Here is a 21,027-nt window from a genome sequence, read left to right on the forward strand (position 1 = left end):
AAGCCACCACATGGGATGCCTAAAATTGAAGAGATGGAAAGAGGAACAACCTGGGCCATTCACATTCATATCCAAAGTCTCCCAGATGAAAGATCTATGAGAAGAGGTAAGAATCCTATCAGGAACTTCAAACAAGAAACTCAGGATTCTTAAAACCATTAGAATTGCAAGATTCTGCCAGCATCTTTGGAAAAGGTAAATTTTCTTTGGAATGAAAGCTTGGCTTGAATGTGAACAAAATTTGAGGTTCTTGAAAGAGGAGGATTTTTCCAGAAGTTCAATTAACACACACACACGCACACCGACCTTTATTTATGGTTGAACTTTTGTACATTTTTAAATGAGATTAGGTCTTTACTTTTCATTTCCTTCCCCATATAAATTAGGGCAATAGTGGAGAAGTCAAGCCCTACAACTTGGTTTCAGACTTGGAATGGCTGAACAGGAATGGATATATGGGGGTAAAGTGGGGAGAGGTTATAGAGCCAGTTTTGGGCTGCACTGGAGAAAAAAAATTTTTTTTTTACACTCAAAATGATAGCAGGTAAACGCTTAGCATCAGCATAAAAATGAGCCCGCCCACCCCCAATGGAATATTATGCTAAATAAATAAGCTGTCACCTGTAGAGACATAAGCATATATATCCACGTTACATAAAAATAAAGTCGATCCTGCTGCCCCCAAGGAGGTTGGGGTCCTGAGTCGTACAAATCATATAAGAGAAAGCCTTGAAACAGCTTGCCTGGTGCCAGTCTCTGCCCCTTCCTAGCACGCAGGGCCAGGCAGAGTCCTTGTAAACAAAACATTACCCCTTGGTCTCTGTTGTCTTGTGTAGGGGCCATGTGACAGCCCCATTGTCTACTCAGTTGGGCAGGATTACTGCCACACCATTGGGATTTCAGAAATTGCCCCCACTGGCAATTTCCCGCTCAGCTAATCAGCAGGAATAAGAAACAGTGATTAGATCAGTCCTTTGGTGCCGGAGAAGTTATGGTGCCTTTGCTCTTTGGATGACAGGCTGTCCCTATTCTGTCCGGAGGCTAGTACCACCTTTGTGGGTGGTGGGCTGCTGTACTTTGCGTCCGCTTGGCTCCAAGAACGTGAGGATCCACGGATGAGCCAGGATCTGCTCCAAGGAAGGTCGCTTCTCTGGTGTTAATGAGAGGCACCATTCAATCAAGTGGCGACAATCTATCAAAGGAGGAAATAATTATTGAAATTGCATTACCCTATGGGCAAACCACTCGACAGGGCTTACATCACTAAAGCAGCAGTGGTTGTGCCGTTTCGACAAAGACAAAGCGTACCTACTTTCCCACAGCCAAAATCTATGAATTGATTGCATTGTTTAACCAAACCTGAGGGAGTCATTCAGAGATGGGTAAATTACTCATACATTCGTTGTGTAAACTGGTCCATCCAATGACAACTGCTTGTCAAGCATCCTTAATATTTCCACAGTCAAAGCCACTGTGATGTTCTAAGCCAATGATGGCTAACCTTTTTGCCATTGCGTGCCAGGAGGGGGGGGCGGGGGAGGTTCGCGTGTGTGCATGCCCACACCCATAATTCTAGGCGCCCTGCACTGCGCATGCGTGCGCAATCCTCCCCCCCCAAGCTCTCTAGGCGTCTCTAGAGGCTGGGGACAGTAAAAAACGTCACTTCCTGTCCCACCGGGAGTTCAGAAATGGGCCCTTTCAGGCCTCCGGAGGGCTCCGAGGGAGTGGGAAAGGCTGTTTTCGCCCTTCCCAGATGCATAGAGAGGATCTGGAGCCAGGTAAGAAAGAAAAATGGGCCTTCCCCATCTACCCCCCAGGCCCTCCGGAGGCAGGAAACAGCCTATTTCCCTACTTCTGGTGGGCCCAGAAGGCCTGAAAATCAGCTGTCTGGCACGCGCATGCACACCAGAGCTGAGCTGGCGTGCCCACTGATATGGCCTAAGTTCCCCATCACAGTTCTAAGCATTCGTTGGCAGCCATTATGTTTATGGGTTTCAACCAGAGTGCTAGCCTTAACCCACATAGCTCTATGTGGTTTGGCTCTAATGGGTCTTCAGGATTGCCTCTCCTGCCCAAGTTGTAGTGGTCCAACATGTTCTTCTGAAAAGAGGGTTCTAAAGGTCATCACAATATGGGGTGAAGGAGCTGAAGGGGGGGAAATAGAGCCATTTCTTCTTGGGGGCAACTCCCACATTAATAAACAGTTTATCCAAGGTTTCTGAGGGGTGCAGTTCAACCCGCTCAACAAAACAGTAAGAACATTATGTTTCAAAGAACATTTATGTGCTGATGTAGGTCACAATCACCTTTAATTTTATCACTTCATGTTTTTATTGTGCTTTATTGGTACAATAATTTACTTTAGCTGGGCTATGCTTGATTGCAGGGTGTTGGCCTCGTTACTTCAGCCACTTAAAGAATCTTCGATTGGGGGGTGGGAGGACATACAGATTTTTGTACAAAGGAGTCAGATCTTGCTTTCCAATGGCATACACAAAGACCTCTATAGGGAAATGGCCAATTTAATTCTACTAAAAAAAAAGCTAGTTTGGTGTAGTGGTTAAGACACCAGGCTAGAAACTAGAACACTCTGAATTCTAGTACTGCCTTAGGCGCAAAGCCAGCTTGGTGACTTTGGTCCAGTCTGTCTCGCTCAGCCCTAGGAAGGAGGCTACAAGGGCAAACCACTTCTGAAATCTTGCCAAGAAAACTGTAGGACCAATTCAGGCAATTGCCAGGAGTTACTAATAGGAAGGAAGGAAAGAAGGGAGAGGAAGAGAGAAAGAAAGGTAGAGACGGAGAGGAAGAGAAAGACTAGACAAGGCAAAGAATATTGGCCAGAACTGTCACCAGGAAAAAAAAAGTTTTCAACAGAAAGCCAGATAACTTCTTAATCTAGAAGTTCCCGGACCAGTCCCCATTTGGGTCCTGTGACATACATGAGCCTAAAAGTCTCCCAGAATCTGACAGACATATTCTTTGGCCTAAGCTCACAGTAGTGCTCACCTGAGGATATCCTACAGTGATAGTGGAGTTTTCCAAGCAGGATCTCCTCATCACGTTCAAAAGGGATGTCCCCACATACCATGTCATAGAGCAGCACACCCAGGGACCACACTGTGGCAGGCACACCATGGTAGTGGTGGTATTTTATCCACTCAGGGGGACTGTACACCCGCGTGCCTGTAGCAAGAGAGAGGAATAGCTGACCACGTTGCCCAAAGAGACTTTCTCAGAATAAATGCTTGTAAATTGCATTTTTAAAAAATTAATTCTTATAAGACAAGAGTAGACAGGCCACCCTGTTCAGATAAACAGTTGACCATGCTCAGTTTTCCTCTACATAAAATTATTCTATCTGCAAGCACAGACAATATTAAACATATTAAGAATGTTCTCTGTGTAAAAATACACTTTGTAAAATAATTATTTTGGAGATAACGATCATGCAAACCTTTATCAACACTTTACAGTAGCATATGCTAGACATAGATTTCCTCTCTCATTTGCAACCAAACTCTTATGAGTTTAATACTATTTGGGGAGCAGACGCTGCTAAGAATCTGGGATATTAATTTATAAATATATCAGCTGTACACTTAGGACATAGAATTTCTGCTTCCCAAAGATGTGAAAATTGAAAGGGTGCAATGAATCAAAAGAGTAACTGGCACATATTTGGGAGATGAAAGTATTCTGAAAAATGCCTAACCATCTGAGTTTCTTTAAAAAACAATGGGCACTCTTAATCTAAAACAAACAGCACAGCTTAAGAAGAAGATCAAATTGCTTTTACCTTTAACATATTTTTCAAAAGAATTCAAAATATGAGAGCCCTGGGAACTCGCTATCTAGCACAAAACAACATTCCTGAGGTCCTCAGACATATGATGAGACACATGGAGTTCTTAGGAGCAAACAGGAATGCTATGGCTGGAATTGAACTCAATCCATTGTAAAGTTCTGTGCGTATCCTGGCCCATACTTAAAATGTAAGTCTACATACAAAATTTGTGTATATAAAAGATCTCTTCCTTATAAATGTCCAGTGGTTGATAATAGACGGGGCCTAGTTCTGTTGACAAAAAGGTAGCAAGTACGCCTTAGTGCATTCATGTTAATTATCAATATAACTACTCATTCCATACACAGAACATGTTTTGCTTTTCTTATTGGTTGAGGGCTTCAGCAAGTGGCAGCAATTGTGAGGCTAAGCAGATAAAGGAGGCCGCTAAAGAATAACCAAGGACCCACGCTAAACTGAAAATTTAAAAAAAAATTCCAGAAGGAAATAACATCAGTCTACTTATTGCTAAGAATGTCTATAAAGTCTGCAGAAATCAAGCATGAATTCAAACAAGGATTTAGTTAATTAGCCCAGAACTGAGCTAGGAAAAAACCCAAAGAGCTCTTGTGTCTCTCTACCAACTCTCTGAAATTCTTGTAATCAGAAACCTTTCTGCGTCACCTTTCAAGACCAGCTTTTCTGAACCTGATACCTTCCATGGATTATGGATTTCAATATCAATAATCTCCAGCCAAATGGTTACTTCAAGTTCTGGGGCACTGGGTGTAGGAAAGCTATTTTAAGAGACACTTCTGTGATAAGCCATTGTTTGTTATTATATTGGGTTCCGTGTCTTCTTTGTCTTCCATAAAGTTGTCTTGTACAGACACCCCCCCCCCCCGGGCCTGCGGTTACCTGCAGTTACCTGTGTGTAACTCCATAGTGGCCAGCAGAAACTTACTGCAGTTTCAGACAAAGGCTTTGTCTTTCTTACATGCAAATGTTCCCTTCCTTTCCCTCTGCCAACTACACAGTCTCTACTCACCATCAAAATCTGTGTATAGAGTATCCCGCAGCAATGCACCTGAGCCAAAGTCTATGAGCTTTAAGTCACCATGCAGAAGGTCTACCAAAATGTTTTCGTCTTTTATGTCTCGATGCAACACACCACACAGATGGCAATGGCGCACTGCCTCCACCACTTGCTGAAAGTAACCAGAAGCCACATTTTCTGGGAGTGGGCCCTGGTCTGTGATAACGTCAAACAGGTCCTGAGAAACAAGCGGTCGTTCCATAACAATGAAGTACGAGTCAGGCTGCTCAAACCAATCCAGAAGACGGACAACACCTTGGCAACCTGGGGCCGATACTTTCTTCAGCAGATGGACTTCCAGAGGGACGAGGGTGCCATTCTAGAGAAGAACAGAAGTCAAAACTGATAAGAGCGTTTGCCACAGCTCTCCAAACAGCAAAGGGTATGGCAAGAGTTTAATTGCAAAAATGTTCTGCGTGGAAGGAATGCTCACCATATGGTGGAACTGCAAGATTCGGTCCTTGGCAACATGTTTAACAGCCACCTGAAAGAAGAAAAATGAGCAAAACTTTTAAAAGGCAATCTTTGCAGGTTTAGAACAAACTTTGCTACAAACCACCATGGCACCTAATCCAGTCCCTGAAAACCACCATCATCTTTTAAACAAGCCTCTCCAAAGCTGGAGGAAAGTTGACTTTTCTCAGTATAAACTATAGTTTTTTCTCAAAGCTCTACCTTCCAAAACGAATACAGGTAGACCTTGTTTCACAATTAGAATAGCAATGAAAAATAACTTTGCGACCAGTCCTCAGGTTTACGACCTTTACAGGTCTGTAAAGCGACTGAAATCTGAAGATCATATGCACAGTTGCAGTTTCATTTAGCAACCACTTCACTTAACGACCAAATTGCCAGACCCAGTTGTGGTCACTAAACAAGGATTACTTTTGTAATAAACTATATTGAAAGAGTCTCTTTGGCACTGGGCAAAATATCTCTTATTCAGAATTATGGATTCTCTCACAAATATTTTAACAGCATGGAACTCAGGTGCCATAGCTGCAGAAGAGAGTGATGCTGTCCATGACATCACATTTGTGGTGTACAACACAGGATGCTGCTTTTACTACCCTGTAATGATTGTCAATAATCTAAAGTTTCCTATTTGTACAGAAGTTACATACAATATTCTGTTTTAGTATTCTATAAGTAGAAATTTAATAATTTAACAATTGGAATAACTTTTGCTGGGAGGTTTATTATTTAACTCTCCCCTCATCAACGCCACTAGTTTTTCTTAGTAGTCAAGAAAAAAATTGATGGAAACTGTAGCTGCCTTTTGATGTTGAGCCACAAACATGTGGCAAAAATGCCTAGGCATGCATTTTTGGTACTGAACTTGTATGATGTATAATAATATATATGTAGCATCCTTGTACAATACATCATATATATTGATCACTTTCAGAAAAAGAAATCTATTGCTATACCAATTGTGATTGGAGCCCTTGGAGCACTACCTAAAGGGCTCGCTCAATATTTGGAAATTTTGAATTTATCAGACCTGAATGCACTGATTTCACAACCTCTCCCCCACCCCCTCGGCTTGGAACTGCCTATATCCTCAGATGCTACATTAGTAATTCTTAGGACTTGAATTATTAAGTTTCTATCAGTCTTTGATTGTGAATCTAAGTATAGATTACTCATTTATTTGTAAAATTTGTTAGGCACCCATCTATCTTGCCACACGGTAACTCTGGGTGGCTCAAATAATACATCATAAAAAATTAAACATTATAAACTTAAAAACTCCCATACGAAACCGTAAGTTTTTGGGAAGAACAAATGTGTATGAAAGCCAACACCAGCTAAAGAACTGGAAGCTGCAATATCCTTTTGTATATATAATGATTTCAATTTGATTTTTTATTTCCCTTTATTTTTATAAATAATTCAAGGTGGCTATCGTACCTAATACTCTCTCCTCCTATTTTCCCCACAATAACAACTCTGAAAAGGGGATTGGGCTGAGAGAGACTGGCCCAAAGTTACCCAGTTAGTTTTCATACCTATGATAGAACTAGAACTCAGAGTCTTCCAGTTTCTAAACTGGTCCCTTAACCATTAGACCAAACTGGCTCTAATTTGGTTAGTGAATTAATCCATTTTCTGGGCCTACATAATGTACCCAGTTAGGAATTTGGGCACATACCCTATTAAGCACAACAGAATAAACCACAGTCACCATGTTTTATAAAGCCAACTAGCCTAGTCTAGACCATTCAAGAGTTTTTGTTATGTTACATGGATTTATTAATATTTATTAAGCCCCGATTTATTTAAAGCAGAATTCAAAGGACAAAATATTATTCTGAATGAATGTGCAGACAATGAGCAGCACCATTGGGAAACCCCTTAAATCCAATGTGTATTTCCCAGAATCCAGGGAAGCTGTGCAAGTCCGGAATAGACACAACAGGTGTTCCCAGTTACAGCCATGTATCGCTCCCCCCAAATACTCCAAATTACACTTTGTCCTTCCAATCCAGATTTTTGGCACACCTCAAATAAGCTGATTGGGTAAACAAGTTAATTATCCACGTCTGTATTTTCTGCATTTGCAAAAGCCATCTTCTCCAATCCCCTTCAATCATGGCTACAAACTTCCTCTTGGATCAAAATAATATCTTTCAAGCATTTCAGGAAATTGTATAGTCCATTATATAAAATCCAAAAATGCTTATGCCAGAGTTATGTTTGTCCGTCTAGAAGCCCTTAAACTCAGACAATGGCTTAAAAGCCATTGTAAGAGCCTTGGTGGCGCAGCAGATTAAAGTGCTGTTAAGTAACACCAGCTGCCTGCAATTACTGCAAGTTCGAATATCACCAGGCTCAAGGTTGACTCAGCCTTCCATCCTTTCGAGGTAGGTAAAATGAAGACCCGGATTGTGGGGGCAATAAGATGACTTTGTATAAAAAGAACACCGCTTAGGAGAGGCCCTGAAAGCCCTACTAAGCAGGTATATACAAAAGTATGAAGGCTATTGCTTAACGCATTGTAAGCCACCGTTCTCCGGAGACTCAGGGCGGCATATAAATTGAACCAATAAATAAATAAATAAATAAAACACCAGGAGTCGATACTATAGGGCACCATAGGTTTGTTTATTTTTTTAAATGCGTTTTTTTTAAAAACAAAAAAAGGCACCACATTCTTAACCAGGGGTTTGAAATATCTAAATGGTGTGTGGCGCTTTGTGGACCCCTCCCAAATTTATTGTAAACCCCTCTGGAGCAGAGGATAGAGCCGAGATGGCACAGTTGGTTAGAGTGCAGTACTGCAGCTACTTCAGCTGACTGCTGGTTCAGCAGATCAAATCTCACCGGCTCAAGGTTGACTCAACCTTCCATCCTTCCGAGGTGGGTAAAATGAGGACCCAGATTGTGTTAGGGGGCAATATGCTATTTAGTATACTGTCTTTGGTGTAAGCCACCCAGAGTCCTCGGAGAGTGGGCGGCATAGAAATATGAATAAAATAAATAAATAAATAAATGCTGGGGCGCCTTCTACAGGCTTTGACCTCCCACTTACCATTAAACCACGATAGCTAGAACTAATGGATGTAGTGGTGGGCTCGGGGTAGCAGGAGGGCGCCCCGCCTGCCCCACACCGCCTCTTCTTCCCCCCCCCCCCAGACTTACAGATGCGGTTTCTCCAGCCCGGGGCCAGCAAAGCCGCCATTCACACGTTCAACTCACCGGGAGGGAGTCGCTGAGCCGCGTCCCCGCATAGACGGTGCCGAAGCCGCCGCTCCCGATGAGCGCTCCCAGGCGGTAGCGCGTCTCCAAGGCCACCTTCCCTGCAAGGGAGAAAAAGGGAAGACAAGCCGGGGTGAGTCGTGCCGGGAAAAAGCCATCCTCGCCTCCTCCTCTTCTTTTTTCCCCCCATTCACAAAGACGCCCGGGCGCTGCTGCTGCTGCTGCAACACGTGCATGCCTTGCACTGGGGTACCTAAGCATCCGGGCTCCTCTTGCACGGCGTCCGGGTCCAGCGGCCCTTCAGGACCCTGGCGGTGGCAGGTGGGTCCCTGAGCCACAAGCATGGCCAGCCAAAGCAACGGGACGCCCCCCCCCCCGGGCTTCAATCAAGCCTTAAAAGCCTCCGCCCGCGCCCCGCCCCGCCCCCCTCCACTCCGCTAGCGCTGCTTCAACCACGCGAGCCCAGGGGCGGCTGGGGGGGGGGAGAGGAAATTCCTTCGGTTTTTTTTTTTTTTTTACGAGGCTAACCCACTCCGCGACCACCCTGGCCAATGGGAAGGCGAGCCGCATGACGGAGGGGAAGGGCTCGGCCAATGGGAGAACGGGAACCTTAAAAAGTTTTTAATGGCCAGCCGGCCGAGTCTAATCTATCGAGGGAGACCAAACAGTCGGCAAAATTCGCTAAGGGGACGGTGGGGGGGGGGGGGAAGAGAGAGAGAGGAAGCCTTCCCCTGGGGGGTGGGGTGGGAGGGAGAAGGGCGGGCACGCTAAGTTACTCTAACCAATCTGAAGCAGCGCGGCGCGCGGCGCTAGCCAATCGAGGAAAGGCGCGCGAGAATTTTCCTCCCCCCCCTCCCTCCCCGTCCGCAGCTTGTTTATCCACGTGGGAGCGACCGGCGAGGCAGTATTTTTTTTTTTTTTGCAAGTGGGGAAAGCGATTTATTCGCCGAAGCGCCGGTCCTGCAAGCCTCTTGTTTCGCGTTTTGTATCTTTCCTTGCTCCTTCCAATTTAAAAGGTAACTTTTAGTAACCGCCGACTAGGAAAAGCAACGCGAAGTTTAGGGAAAGTGTTCAGTCCTGGTGGCTTTGTAGGGTTGGACGTAACTCGTGTTCCTCGTTCAGACGAACGCACTAAAAAGCGCGCCTACGTCTTTTTGCTTGCTTTTGCCCATTCTAGAGGACCTGTTCAGATTATATAAAACGAGGCGTCCCTGTTCTCCACACGTATTTTTTCTTTGCAAATATAAATGCAGATATTAGTTACGGACTGACTTGACTACTAACCTCAGTTTAAGGTCTATGGAGATTCTCAGTCATCCAGGTCATGGTTGTCCCAAAGGCGCTTTTTCAAGAGGCAACTGGATTTCCTGGTTTTTCTTTTGCCTCTTGAAAAAGCACCTTTGGGATAACCTCAGATTAGGCATATCGCTGAGACCTTGAGGCCCTTTCCCCATAGTGGGGTTAGAAGAAATCTTTCCTGTTTGATGCAGCCTTTACTAACAAATAGTGTGGCAGCCTGGTCAAGGTCTTGATCTGACAAACAGGAAAACATCCTTTCCTACATCTAAATGAGAAAGAACAGCTGCTAATTCGACTATCTTGTAAACAAAGGTGAAGCTGCTTAATTTTAAATTTCAGTTTCCTAGGTACAGGTCCTTATTGACTTCATTTCTTATCTTTTATAGGGTTAGTATAGGTTGGGTCTGCAACCTTAAACACTCAAAGAGCCATTTGGACCTATTTCCCACAGAAAAGAAAACACCGGGAGCCACAAAACCCTTCCCGTGCCTGACTGTTTCTTGAGCGGCCCCAAAACTAGCATATGTAGTTGAATTAAACATTCTGTTTTCTTCTGAAACTTTTCTTTTCTTGGATTTATCCATGGTTGGCCTACCGGGGGTTGAAAAGCTCAATAAATCGTGTGCCAGTGGGTGTCGCACATTGGCGGCTGTGACACATATTTTGAGTGACAGGGAGCCACAGCAGAGGGGTGAAAGAGTCACATGTGGCTCCAGAGCCACAGGTTGATGATCCCTGGTATACTGTAGGTATTTCTAATCTCCCAAGACCAAAAGTATCTTAGGGAAAAACAAAGGAAATACTTTTTAATCTTTTTAGGAAATACAAACATTTTAATCTCTTTATATGCGCTTGTCTGTTGTTCACACAGCACTTTGCTGCCTCATCTTTTCAAAGTCTAATTGCATTTTACTCCTGCTGCAACTACATGGATGTCAGTATATGTGATGGAACCAGGCTGAACTGTAACCCAGAGCCTGTAGTACAGTGGACTAAAGCACTGTTATTAACATCTGCTGCTTGCAATTACTGCAAGTTCAAATCTCACCAGGCTCAAGATTGACTCAGCCTTCCATCCTTTCAAAGGTAGGTGAAATGAGGACCCAGATTGTGGGGGCAATAAACTGACTTTGTATAAATATACGAAAGTATGAAGGCTATTGCTTAACGCATTGTAAGCCCCCCTGAGTCTCCGGAGAAGGGCGGCATATAAATTAAAGCAAAAAAAATAAAAAAATAAAAATCACAGTTTGGCTTGGTAATGATGCTTACAGTTTGAAAAACTTACATATTTTAAAAATGAATCAGTTGGGGGGAAAAAACCCTGCTAACACACAAACAGTGAAGTGTATGAGACACTAAAAGCCTTTGATTAATGAGCAAATGAAACCTCTCCCTCAACAATCTAATCCAGGTACTGGCCAGACGTCACTTTTCCTGTCTCCTTCGACAGAGTCTGCCAGTTTGGTTTCACTTTCCTGCAATGCAAGCCGACAAAGATAAGCCTCAAACTATAAACTGCTGAGAGACATAGCTAAATTCCTTAGGAATGCAGGAGTTGCCCTTAAGTCAGGGACCTCCAGCTATAAATGACGTGGTCCAGAGGTTAGTATGAAGTAGGACTGTTTGCTTAACCCAAGAGAGAAATTGTGCTGGGAGTGATTGCGGTGGGAGTTTGGACAAGATCTTGCACAATGGATTTGAAGGAACATGATGTTTCTCTGCCTTCTGGGCAAAGAAACACTTTTATTTACTGTGGACTTTGTGGGAGATTCTCTGTTGCTGGGAAATGGGAAGGGGGGAGAGGATAAAGGACACAACTGTCATGTGAAACAGTGTTGTGAGGCCAAAGTACTGGCTAGCTCTACGTCATCCCAGCGATCAAAAGTAGATCCCAAAAGGTCATTTAAAAAGGATAGTGTGGAGTAGAGGAGGAACAATTTTGTCACAAGGACAAGAGAGCAACCTTGGCTGAAAATGGGTTGCTACATTATTGTATTACGTGTTTTTTCAGTGACACATAAATTTAGAAGGGCCATCGAAAAAACAATGCAAACAAAACAGATTTTTTTTTATCCTGAAAGATGTGAAAAGAGGGTAAAAATAGAATGAGATTTGTTTCCAGCAAGTTTTCTATGTCGGTTAAGAGGACCTTGCAAAGACATTTGTTTACAATGCTTTACTCACAAGACACGAGCATATAAGTTGGAAACATCAAAAGAAGCACAGTGGCCAATATCTTTCTGCTGTCATCTGGCTTGGTGGCTTTGGATCAGGCACTATATCCCAACTCTACTTCCCCTTTAACAGGAAAATAATTGCCATTTAATGTATAGAATTTTTATGAGAATTATTGAGATGTCTGTTTTTTTAAAAATATTTGTTTTATATCCCATCTTATTTTCATAAATAACCCAAGGTGGCGAACACAAAATCTTCCTTACTCCTCTTATTCTCCCCAACAACAACCACCCTGTGAGATGAGTTGGGCTGAGAGAGAGTGACTGGCCCAAAGAAGCTGGGTGACCCTGAGTTCTACACCTGTCTTAGGCAGGAAAGCAGCTGGGCGACTTTGGGCCATAAATTCTCTCCCTCAGCCCAACTTAATGCAATAAGCTAACACCCTAATGATGAAACTTAAACAGTGGCAGGATCTACATTTTAAACTGCACAGTAACCTTAAAAAACATGATATAGTGGGTTGTGTGAATGTACTGTCTATAACGGGTCACCAACCTTTTGAGCCTCAGGGACCACTAAATTCATAATTTTAAATTCCGCGGACCACTAATATGATCTGCCTAATGACTGGCTGGGTGGGTGTGGCTAAGTGGTCATGTGACTGGATGGGCGTGGCCAACTTGATGTCACTCACGTCAAGGGGCACCTTGCCAGCCTCTACTCGCCCCTCCCCTCCCACCCACCTGGGCTCTCTGCCTGCCTGGGCTCCTTAAGGCCCCAACAGGAAGCAGTTGTTGGAGCTAAGCAGCCACCATGACAAATAGTTGGCAAAACAACTGGTTCAGTTCAAATTGGATCTGACCAAGAAGGAGGCTCAGCAGAATCACCTCACTGAGGACTACGAGCATAGGTTTTCCAAGCAGAGGGAAGACCTGCAGGAGTGCAAGGCCAGATACTGGCACCTGGAGACTCAGTGGGCTGAGATGGAACTGGCTGTTCCAGGCCATGAAGCAGTCCCACTGGAACAAGGTGTTCCAGCTCTTCACCACCAGCGGCACTTCCCTCCAGCCTTCGCCCAAAGCCCCACACCAGGAGGCCAAAGCAGACCCCAAGTCGGAATTTCTGCCCCCTTCCGACCCACACAAAAAGACCTCGAAGGGGGAGATTCTCTGCAGCAACATAAACGTTCATTGCACGTATCCAGCCCAGGGGCCGTAGTTTGATGACCCCTGATTTAGTGCAATATAAAAAATGCAAATATTTTTTCTGCGAACCACCAAAATTTTCTCACAGACCACCAGTGGTCCATGGACCACCAGTTGGTGACCGCTGGTCTATAAAATACCTTATGAATATACGAATACTATGTAATACAATATTTATTGGCTGCCCAGTTCCACAGGACTCTGGGTTTTAGAGTGACAAATCCCCTGCCTCTTTGACTTAATTATCTTTTTTCCTCTGTAGTGAATAGCTCTTTATCTCATAATACATATTATTTTATGTATTTCAAGCCATTCTAGCAAGATCTACAGAGCCCAAATGCCCATCTAGTACCAAATCTTATTATAGCAATCATATGGATTGCTTTAAAGGAGAAGAGTTAATTTTTTAAGGACATCTATTTATAAACAATTACAAATTGGCAACAGTGGCATTCAAGGAGATGGAAGAGGGCAAAGTTTGCATCTGGGCAGGTAAGGCATGATTGAAGCCCTGCCCCACTTGGAAATATATTTATCCACACCAGACAAACAATCCAGCAGAAAACAATACCCTAATCAAAGGACTACTAAAGAAAAAAATGTACTCCCATTAATACCAGCAGGGCAAACTACTATATATAAACAGGGAGCAAACCCCACACTCACTAGCACAAATGATGTTACTTAGTTGGGTAATGAAACATCTGCAAGGGAAGACCAAGAAAACACCAAAGACTCCACAGTTCAGTCTTAAGCTATGTAGGTTCTCTTCTATAAATATGGTTATGTTGTACACTTATACAAAAAGGACAAGATTTGAGAATCTCCAACTTTCTCCCAAAAAGTCTATCTGTATACATCCCAGTAAACTGCAATTTATTTATTTTTTGCAACTGCTGGGTGTAAACCCACTAATGCCAGAAAATAGGTGCTTTTTTTGAGCCAAGGATATGTTTGGAATTTTGGAAGCATTCACAAAATAGCTACCATGGGATCCTTGCCTATTAATGAAATCAGTAGCATGATGGACAGGACAACTTAAAACAGAAGGAGAACCAGTCCCAAGGAAGTTCTCCAATGGGGTATTCGCAGAATCCAAAGGTATTGGTGTAAATAAATGCAGTGGTACAGATTTTTATTTGCTTTCCGCATTCCGCATCCCAATTTCCTGTTTCCTTTTAAACAATTAAAAGATTAAAAACCAAATAGGAGCAAGATCCCAAACACAGAAAGAATCCAAGGGCACATTTTGTATACACTTCTGCTCTGACCACTCGATTCATTGAGTTTTGAAAAGCTGCTACTTACATATATTTTAACCAATCCAAACTGGATTTAAATCAGACTTAATAGCCAGCTAGAGAGATCACAACTCTCATCCTCAGCCAGTCCTTGATGGCTTTGGGGGATGTGAATTGTAGTCCATTACTATTTAGAGAAAGTTAACTATAAACCTTAAAGGAGGTAGCTAAAAAGCTTGCAAAGCTAGCAGCTGCTGACAGGAGTCAGCACTGAGCTAGAATACCAGAGTCTCCTTTACATTTGGCAACAAGCAACCTGATGGAAATATTTCAGCACAAGTATGGTGTCGGTAGTCCAGTCAAGGGAAAAAACCCCACTATTAAATTGAACCATATTCAGGCATCAAATACAGCTTGCACTGGAAATCCTTAGCAAGTATATCCGAAGTTGGGGTGAAGGAAAAGATAGAAGAGGGGGAATTTACACAAATCATAATCAGATTTAAACGTTTGGGGGAGGGGAATACCATGGCTTCCAGATTGTTGATATTTAAGAAACACAATCCACCCAGTCTTCCCCAACTTGATGGTCTTGAATTGTTTTGAGACCACAACTAACCAGAAAGTCTACCAAGTTGAGGAAGGAGGCTGTTCAGTTGCCATTATCTTATCTACAGCTGCAGCCTCTGGTGTCACCAAGCTCCCATCTGAAGCTCTTGGCCAGGGGGTCTCTAGAGACACATCTACTACCTGGGGGTTTAAAAGACATTCCATCTCCCCATGGAACCTTGGGAACTGTAGTTCACATGGAGGTGTCAGCCCTCCTGGACAAACTACAGGGACTCTCCTAAGACTGCAGGGGAAAAATCCTGACAGCTAAATTAAAGCCAATGCAAGGTCGGGATGCGGATACGATAAGCCCCCCCTCCCTTGATCCCAATAAGCCCCCCCCTCCGTGCATGCAGAACTTTTGGTGGAAGCCTCCCCCCCCACAATCCCACAACCAATGGACAATTTGAAGTGGTGGTCGAGCGTCCACAAGGAAGGAGGATCGAGCTTGCCCTTATCCCTGAGCTATAATAGGATCGAAACAACCCATATGCAGACTTTTGTGCATGCCCCAAGCTACCTGAATTTTGTTTTGATTTTTTTGTAAAATATCCCCCAAGCAAGGGATCCCCAGCCCTTTTTGATTTCCCTTCCCCCCCCCCACTGCCCGCTCCCCCCAGTCTCCCCTGGGACGCTTACCCTGAGTCGGTTCATCTTTGAGGCATCCCGCGTTAAGCATGCTGTGATGAATCTTGGGAGGGTAAAGGACCTGCACGGAGGACATCGCGGCCCCTTCGACCCCGGGGGTGACCAACGAGCAAAGCTCTGGCGAACCAGAAGCAAAGAAACGCAACTCTAGCGACCTCCACCACCCCCCCACCCCCTTCTCCTTCCCGGAGCGGAGACCGGAATCCCAGCGAAGCCTCCGGGATTGGGAAAGCGATCTCGGCCCCGCCCCCCCGTGCGGCGAAGCCACGCCTCTTCTCAGCTGGGACAAAGCCCCCCCCCTTCCCCCCTCCTTTCTTGGCGTGCTCTTCTGGTCTCGGGTCGTCCCTTTGCTTTGCAGGGGAAGAGAAACGACCCAACAATCCTCGCTTTTGCTGTCCTTTTGGTGACCAGCAAGATATTTGCTGGTCGGACAGGAGGGAGTCAAAGCTATTTTCCAAAGCACCTGAAGGCCAGACAAGGAATAATGCATGGAAGGTGATCAAGGAGAGATTCAACCTGGAAATAAGGAGAAATTTTCTGACAGTGACAACAATCAACCAAGGGAACAACTTGGGCGTTCTCTGTGGGCGCTCCTACCCTCTGGAATGAGTTACCCACCGAGCTCCGGACAGCGCCTGATCTCCGCTCCTTCCGTCGAGGCCTAAAGACTTGGCTATGTCAACAAATGGGCTGAGTTCTGATTCTGGGGTTTTATTATTTATTATTATGTGATTTTAATAGGTTTTAATTAGATTCCTCTTTTATCATTGTATGTTTTTAGCTTGTGTTCGCCGCCCTGAGTCCTTCGGGAGAAGGGCGGCATATAAATATCTGTTAAATAAAAATAAAATAAAATAAATAAACTTGCCTTGGGAAGTTGTGGGAGCTTCATCACTGGAAGCTTTGAAGAAGAGACCGAACTGCCATCTGTCAGGAATGGTGTAGGGTCTGCTTGGGCGGGGGGTTGGACTAGATGACCTACAAGGTCCCTTCCAACTCTGTTAATCCTGTTAATTTCCCGGCTCTTTCCTTTTCTGGATTCTGCTGTTGCCGCTGCTTCCCAGATGGAGAAACTTCTGTACAACGGAGAGAAGGGAGCATCCCATATTTCCTTTGCTTTTCTGCTTAGGGTCCCGGGAAATACACTTTTACTCCATTGTGTTGCCTAGACGCAGAGACTGACTACAGGTAATCCTCGACTTACAACAGCTCATTTAATGACTGTTCAAAATTACAATGGCACTGAGAAAAGTGACAGGACCATTTTTTCACACACCGTTAAGAGTATCCTCATAGTCACGTGATCAAAATTCAGATGCTTGGCAACTGACTGATATTTATGACGATTGCCCTGTGCCAGGGCCATGTAATCAACTTTTGTGCCCTTTTTACAAAGTCTTATAGATTTACTTAGCAACCATATTGCTAACTTAACAACTGCACTGGTTCAGTTATCAACCGTGGGAAGAAACATAATAAAATGAGGCAAAATTCAATTAACAAATATTTCACTTAGCAACAAACATTTTGGACTCAGTTGTGGTTGTAAATTGAGGATTACCTGTAGTTTTTATGTGGTTGGCATGTTTATGCCTTAAAACCCAAAATGAAAATCTGCCAGTTCTGGTTATCCAACAAACCATGGATAAGCCAACGATTGCATAGTGGTGTGCAAAGTGAGTAGACAGCTTCGTTCCTTTGTTTGCTATCATATGTTCTTGGGAGCTGCCATATTTGAGGCTGCCATATATGTCCTTCTGAAGCCAATTTCTCACTAATGATTTACAGCTAGTCCCTGACTTACTACAGCCATTCATTTAGTGACTGGAAACTTACCAGCAGCACTAAAACAAGTGACCTATGATTGGTTCTCACACTTATGACTATACAACCACAATGACTTATGATGGAAATTCTGGACCCAACTGTAGTCCTACGTCAAGGACCACCTGTATTAGTGTTATGGTTTTATGTGCTTTACTGTTTTCTCAGGACCTGAATGATTCAACCACCATTGAAGTACAGTGTTTTGTACCAGAGCTTTCTACAGGAGGATATCAGACCATTAGCTGAAGCAACAAGACAATAATTCCAAACATTTAAATCTACAAGGCATCAGGGCTGAGAGTTTTCAGACCGCAACCAGGAGTTTCTGGGCTAAAGAGAGCCATCACACAAAATTTTATTAGCAGCCTCCCAAGGCCAGCAAATAAATCCAGTCAAATATCTGTTAACTCAGGCAGGAAGAAAGAGCCTAGTGTTTAAATACTGGAGCATAAACTTGATACAAATGCTCTTTGCTTTTCAATAGCAAATCAACTTCTGCATTTAAGGATCCATTCTTACTGGCGATTCGTTTTCTGACCTAGTCCTGCCATGTGTGAATCTTCAGAATTAAATGTTTGGAGAAACAGATTTACTACCAACCCACGTGAAGTCTGTCAAGACCTGGTGAAGAAGAACAATACAGATCTTCTGTATGATAGATCCTATAGCTATTTTTTTTTAATTTTTTTTTTTTATGCTACTCATCTCCTCCATGAGATAAACTCTTGAATGGCTTACATATTGTATGGTTGTATTGATGTGTTTGCCTATGGCAGGGACGTCAAACTCGCGTTGTCACGGCAGCGTCACATGACATTATTGGGACTTTCCCCCCCTTCGCTAAACCGGCCGCGGCCAGCATCTGACACATCTGGCCCGTGGGCTGGGAGTTTGACAGCCTTGGCCTATGGCTACAAAGAAGCATGAACAAAGACTTCTGATCCCAGGAAGTTTTGTATTCTTCAGCAGTGAGCTTTAATGAGTAAATACTGAGGCATAGTTAGAATCGGACTTGCAAGATTCTATTAGTACAACCAGTCTCAATCAAATACTTTTAGCCTTCCTATGGAGTTATTTTCTTGAACAGGGCTACTTAGTGGGGTTAACAATATTAGAGATTACAGGATGCTGAATTATTTTCCTTTGTTCTCATTCAATTTTGTCATCCTACATCTTTACCTTTCTTTTTGTCTGTTTTTCTTGTTTTGATTCATCTTATGGGATGTCTCAGGACTTGATGATGCCTGGTCCACATTGAATGAAGCGGAATTGTCTTGGGCCACGTAGAAAATATACAAAGTAGTAACTATCACTAAAACAAATCACATAATAATGTTAATATCTCGTGGGGCTGTCAGGCCCGCATGTGTCTTACAGGCTGCATTTTGTGGTAGGATCTAAAATGAGAGGGAAAACTTTCAAATATTCTTTTTTTAAAGAAGTTTTTTATTTTTATTTTTCATAAACATATTTAAATGTACAGTCTCTTATCCATCATTAGTCATTCACCTTATACTTTTATGTTCATTTGTTAATTGTTCAGGGCTGCTCTTTTACCATTTCCTCTCCTTTATTTTGCCACAACCTTTCCTCTTCCTCTTCCCTTCTCTTCGTTCTTCTATCTCTTTCTACTTTCCTCATTCCCCCTCTCCTTCCCTTCAGATATTCTTGAGTTGAAGTAGCCGGCCAAAAAGAAATGGGCCAGAATTCCTCCCCATGGAAATGAGAGGCAGATCACCCATCCAGGAAATGTTTCCTTGCTGTGACTGCAAGTTAAAAGTGGTGAAACCAGTTAATGAATCTCAAAGGGCGATTACATTTTTAAATTGACCCACTGCGGGTTGAATGATGTTGTTTATGAAATAAATAAATAAATAAATAAATAAATAAATAAATAAATAAGAGCAGGCACCATCAGATGTTGGTGCTATTTGTCACTCATCTTGTATATATCAGTAGTTTTACAAGAATCCCTGATACTATTCAGTGACAGAGATGTGCAAACATATGGAAAACTCAAAAGGGGAGAATACAAGTAACTCACCACTTGCAACAGTTCATTTAGTGCAGGGGTCTCCAAACTTGGCAACGTTAAGACTTGTGGACTTCAACTCCCAGAGTTCCTCAGCCAGCAAGCTGGCTGAGGAACTCTGGGAGTTGAAGTCCACAAGTCTTAAGGTTGTCAAGTTTGGAGACCCCTGATTTAGTGAACCATTCAAAGTTGCAACGGCATTGAAAAAAAGTGATTTATGACCTTTTCTCACACCGATGACAGTTGCAGTGTCACATGATCAAAACTCAGACACTTGGCAACTGGCATTTATTTATGACCGTTGCAGTGTCCTGCGGTCATGAGATCACCTTCTGTGACCTTCTGACAAGCAAAGTCAGAGAAAACCAAAAGCTCAGTTCCAAACCTCTCAGTGGCTTTTGCAAACAGTCATTATATCCTCGAAAGAATGCATTTTTAGCATTGTTGGTCATTATAGGTAGTCCTCGGCTTACAACCATTCGTTTAGTGACCGAAGTTACAGCCCAAAAGATGACTTATGACCGCTTTTCACGCTTATGACCTTTGCAGCGTCCCCATGGTCACGTGATCAAAATACAGATGCTTGGGAACTGACTCATATTTATGACGGTTGCAGGGTCCCTGGGTCATGTGATCGGCTTCTGCGAACTTCTTGCAAGCAAAGTCAATGGAGAAACCAGATTTATTTAACAACTGTGTTACTAACTTAACAACTGCAGTGATTCACTTAACAACTGTGGCAGGAAAGGTTGTAAAATGGGACAAGACTCATTTAACAATTGTGTTGCTTCTTCTTCTTGTGCCATATCCGTCATCGGACGTTGGCGATCATGTTGGCAATCCTATTTTTGTCAACAGCCGTATGAAAAAGTGCTGCTGAGTTTGGTCCAAACCAGTCCCTAAGGTTTTGAAGCCGTGATCTTCTTCTTCTGCTTAGCAACAGAAATTCTGAGCTCAATAATTGTAGCCGAGGGCTACCTTTATGCTTTCATAGAACTTAAAGCTCATTATCATCAACCCAGCTCAAGATGGTTGGATGATACTGGCTTGGATTCTTTGATGACTTTTGGCCATTCCCTTGCAGTACTAGTTGAGGAGAAGAGAAAAAAATCTCATTCCTCCCTGCAACTCATTCTCCTTTGTGGTTGTGATTAGCCAGGCTTTTTTTAGACACAGGTTTAGCACCCTTTCAGAAGAGGGCTATACTTGTGTTCAGAAATAGCCTGCTGGATCAACAGCTATGAAGGAGGGATTGCACCAAGCAAGAAAACTGGGGCCATCTTATCCATTTCATCCCGTGCACCCCTCTGCACTTACGATCTGTTAGTTGAGCAACTTGACAAGGGACTAAATCTGTTGTTCTGTACAACTGCCAACCCTTGCCCAGTCTCACTCCATCCTGG

The 21,027-nt window shown here is 43.4% G+C and overlaps 1 protein-coding gene and 1 long non-coding RNA gene across 5 annotated transcripts; one reads left to right on the top strand and one right to left on the bottom strand.

Annotated features, from left to right (window-relative positions):
* Nucleotides 1–293: 293 nt before the first annotated feature.
* On the bottom strand, nt 294–16,012 carry LOC117673964 (serine/threonine-protein kinase pim-1-like). 4 transcript variants are annotated; one of them, XM_034431709.3, is made up of 6 exons: nt 15,757–16,012; nt 8,583–8,683; nt 5,314–5,364; nt 4,833–5,199; nt 3,007–3,183; nt 294–1,192 (listed from the first exon to the last, which is right to left on the bottom strand). In XM_034431709.3, exons 1-6 carry the CDS (start codon nt 15,839–15,841, stop codon nt 1,026–1,028), a joined length of 948 nt encoding a protein of 315 aa, XP_034287600.1. In that variant the 5' UTR covers nt 15,842–16,012; the 3' UTR covers nt 294–1,025. The 4 variants fall into 4 exon arrangements, with proteins under 4 accessions (XP_034287600.1, XP_034287599.1, XP_087744124.1 ...); XM_034431708.3 differs by lacking the exon at nt 15,757–16,012 and adding an exon at nt 8,836–9,056; XM_087887998.1 differs by lacking the exon at nt 3,007–3,183 and having other exon boundaries at nt 15,757–15,978.
* Nucleotides 8,628–10,440, top strand: LOC148115579 (uncharacterized). Its single transcript, XR_015732697.1, has 2 exons — nt 8,628–8,715; nt 10,268–10,440. It is a non-coding gene; the product is annotated as an uncharacterized LOC148115579 (long non-coding RNA).
* Nucleotides 16,013–21,027: the final 5,015 nt, after the last annotated feature.

Source organism: Pantherophis guttatus, chromosome 2, assembly GCF_059756535.1.
Source record: "Pantherophis guttatus breed Tessera chromosome 2, ASM5975653v1, whole genome shotgun sequence".
Taxonomy (NCBI): Eukaryota; Metazoa; Chordata; class Lepidosauria; order Squamata; family Colubridae; genus Pantherophis; species Pantherophis guttatus.

What these genes read in the sequence shown, in the direction of transcription:
- LOC117673964 (XM_034431708.3), bottom strand. Translation starts at nt 8,926, where the DNA reads ATGCTTGTGGCTCAGGGACCCACCTGCCACCGCCAGGGTCCTGAAGGG. An exon ending in AGAGGAGCCCGGATGCTTAG is followed by an intron (nt 8,684 to 8,835) that starts GTACCCCAGTGC and finishes TCTCCCTTGCAG; the next exon opens with GGAAGGTGGCCTTGGAGACG. An exon ending in TCACTGTAGGATATCCTCAG is followed by an intron (nt 1,193 to 3,006) that starts GTGAGCACTACT and finishes CTCCTTTGATAG; the next exon opens with ATTGTCGCCACTTGATTGAA.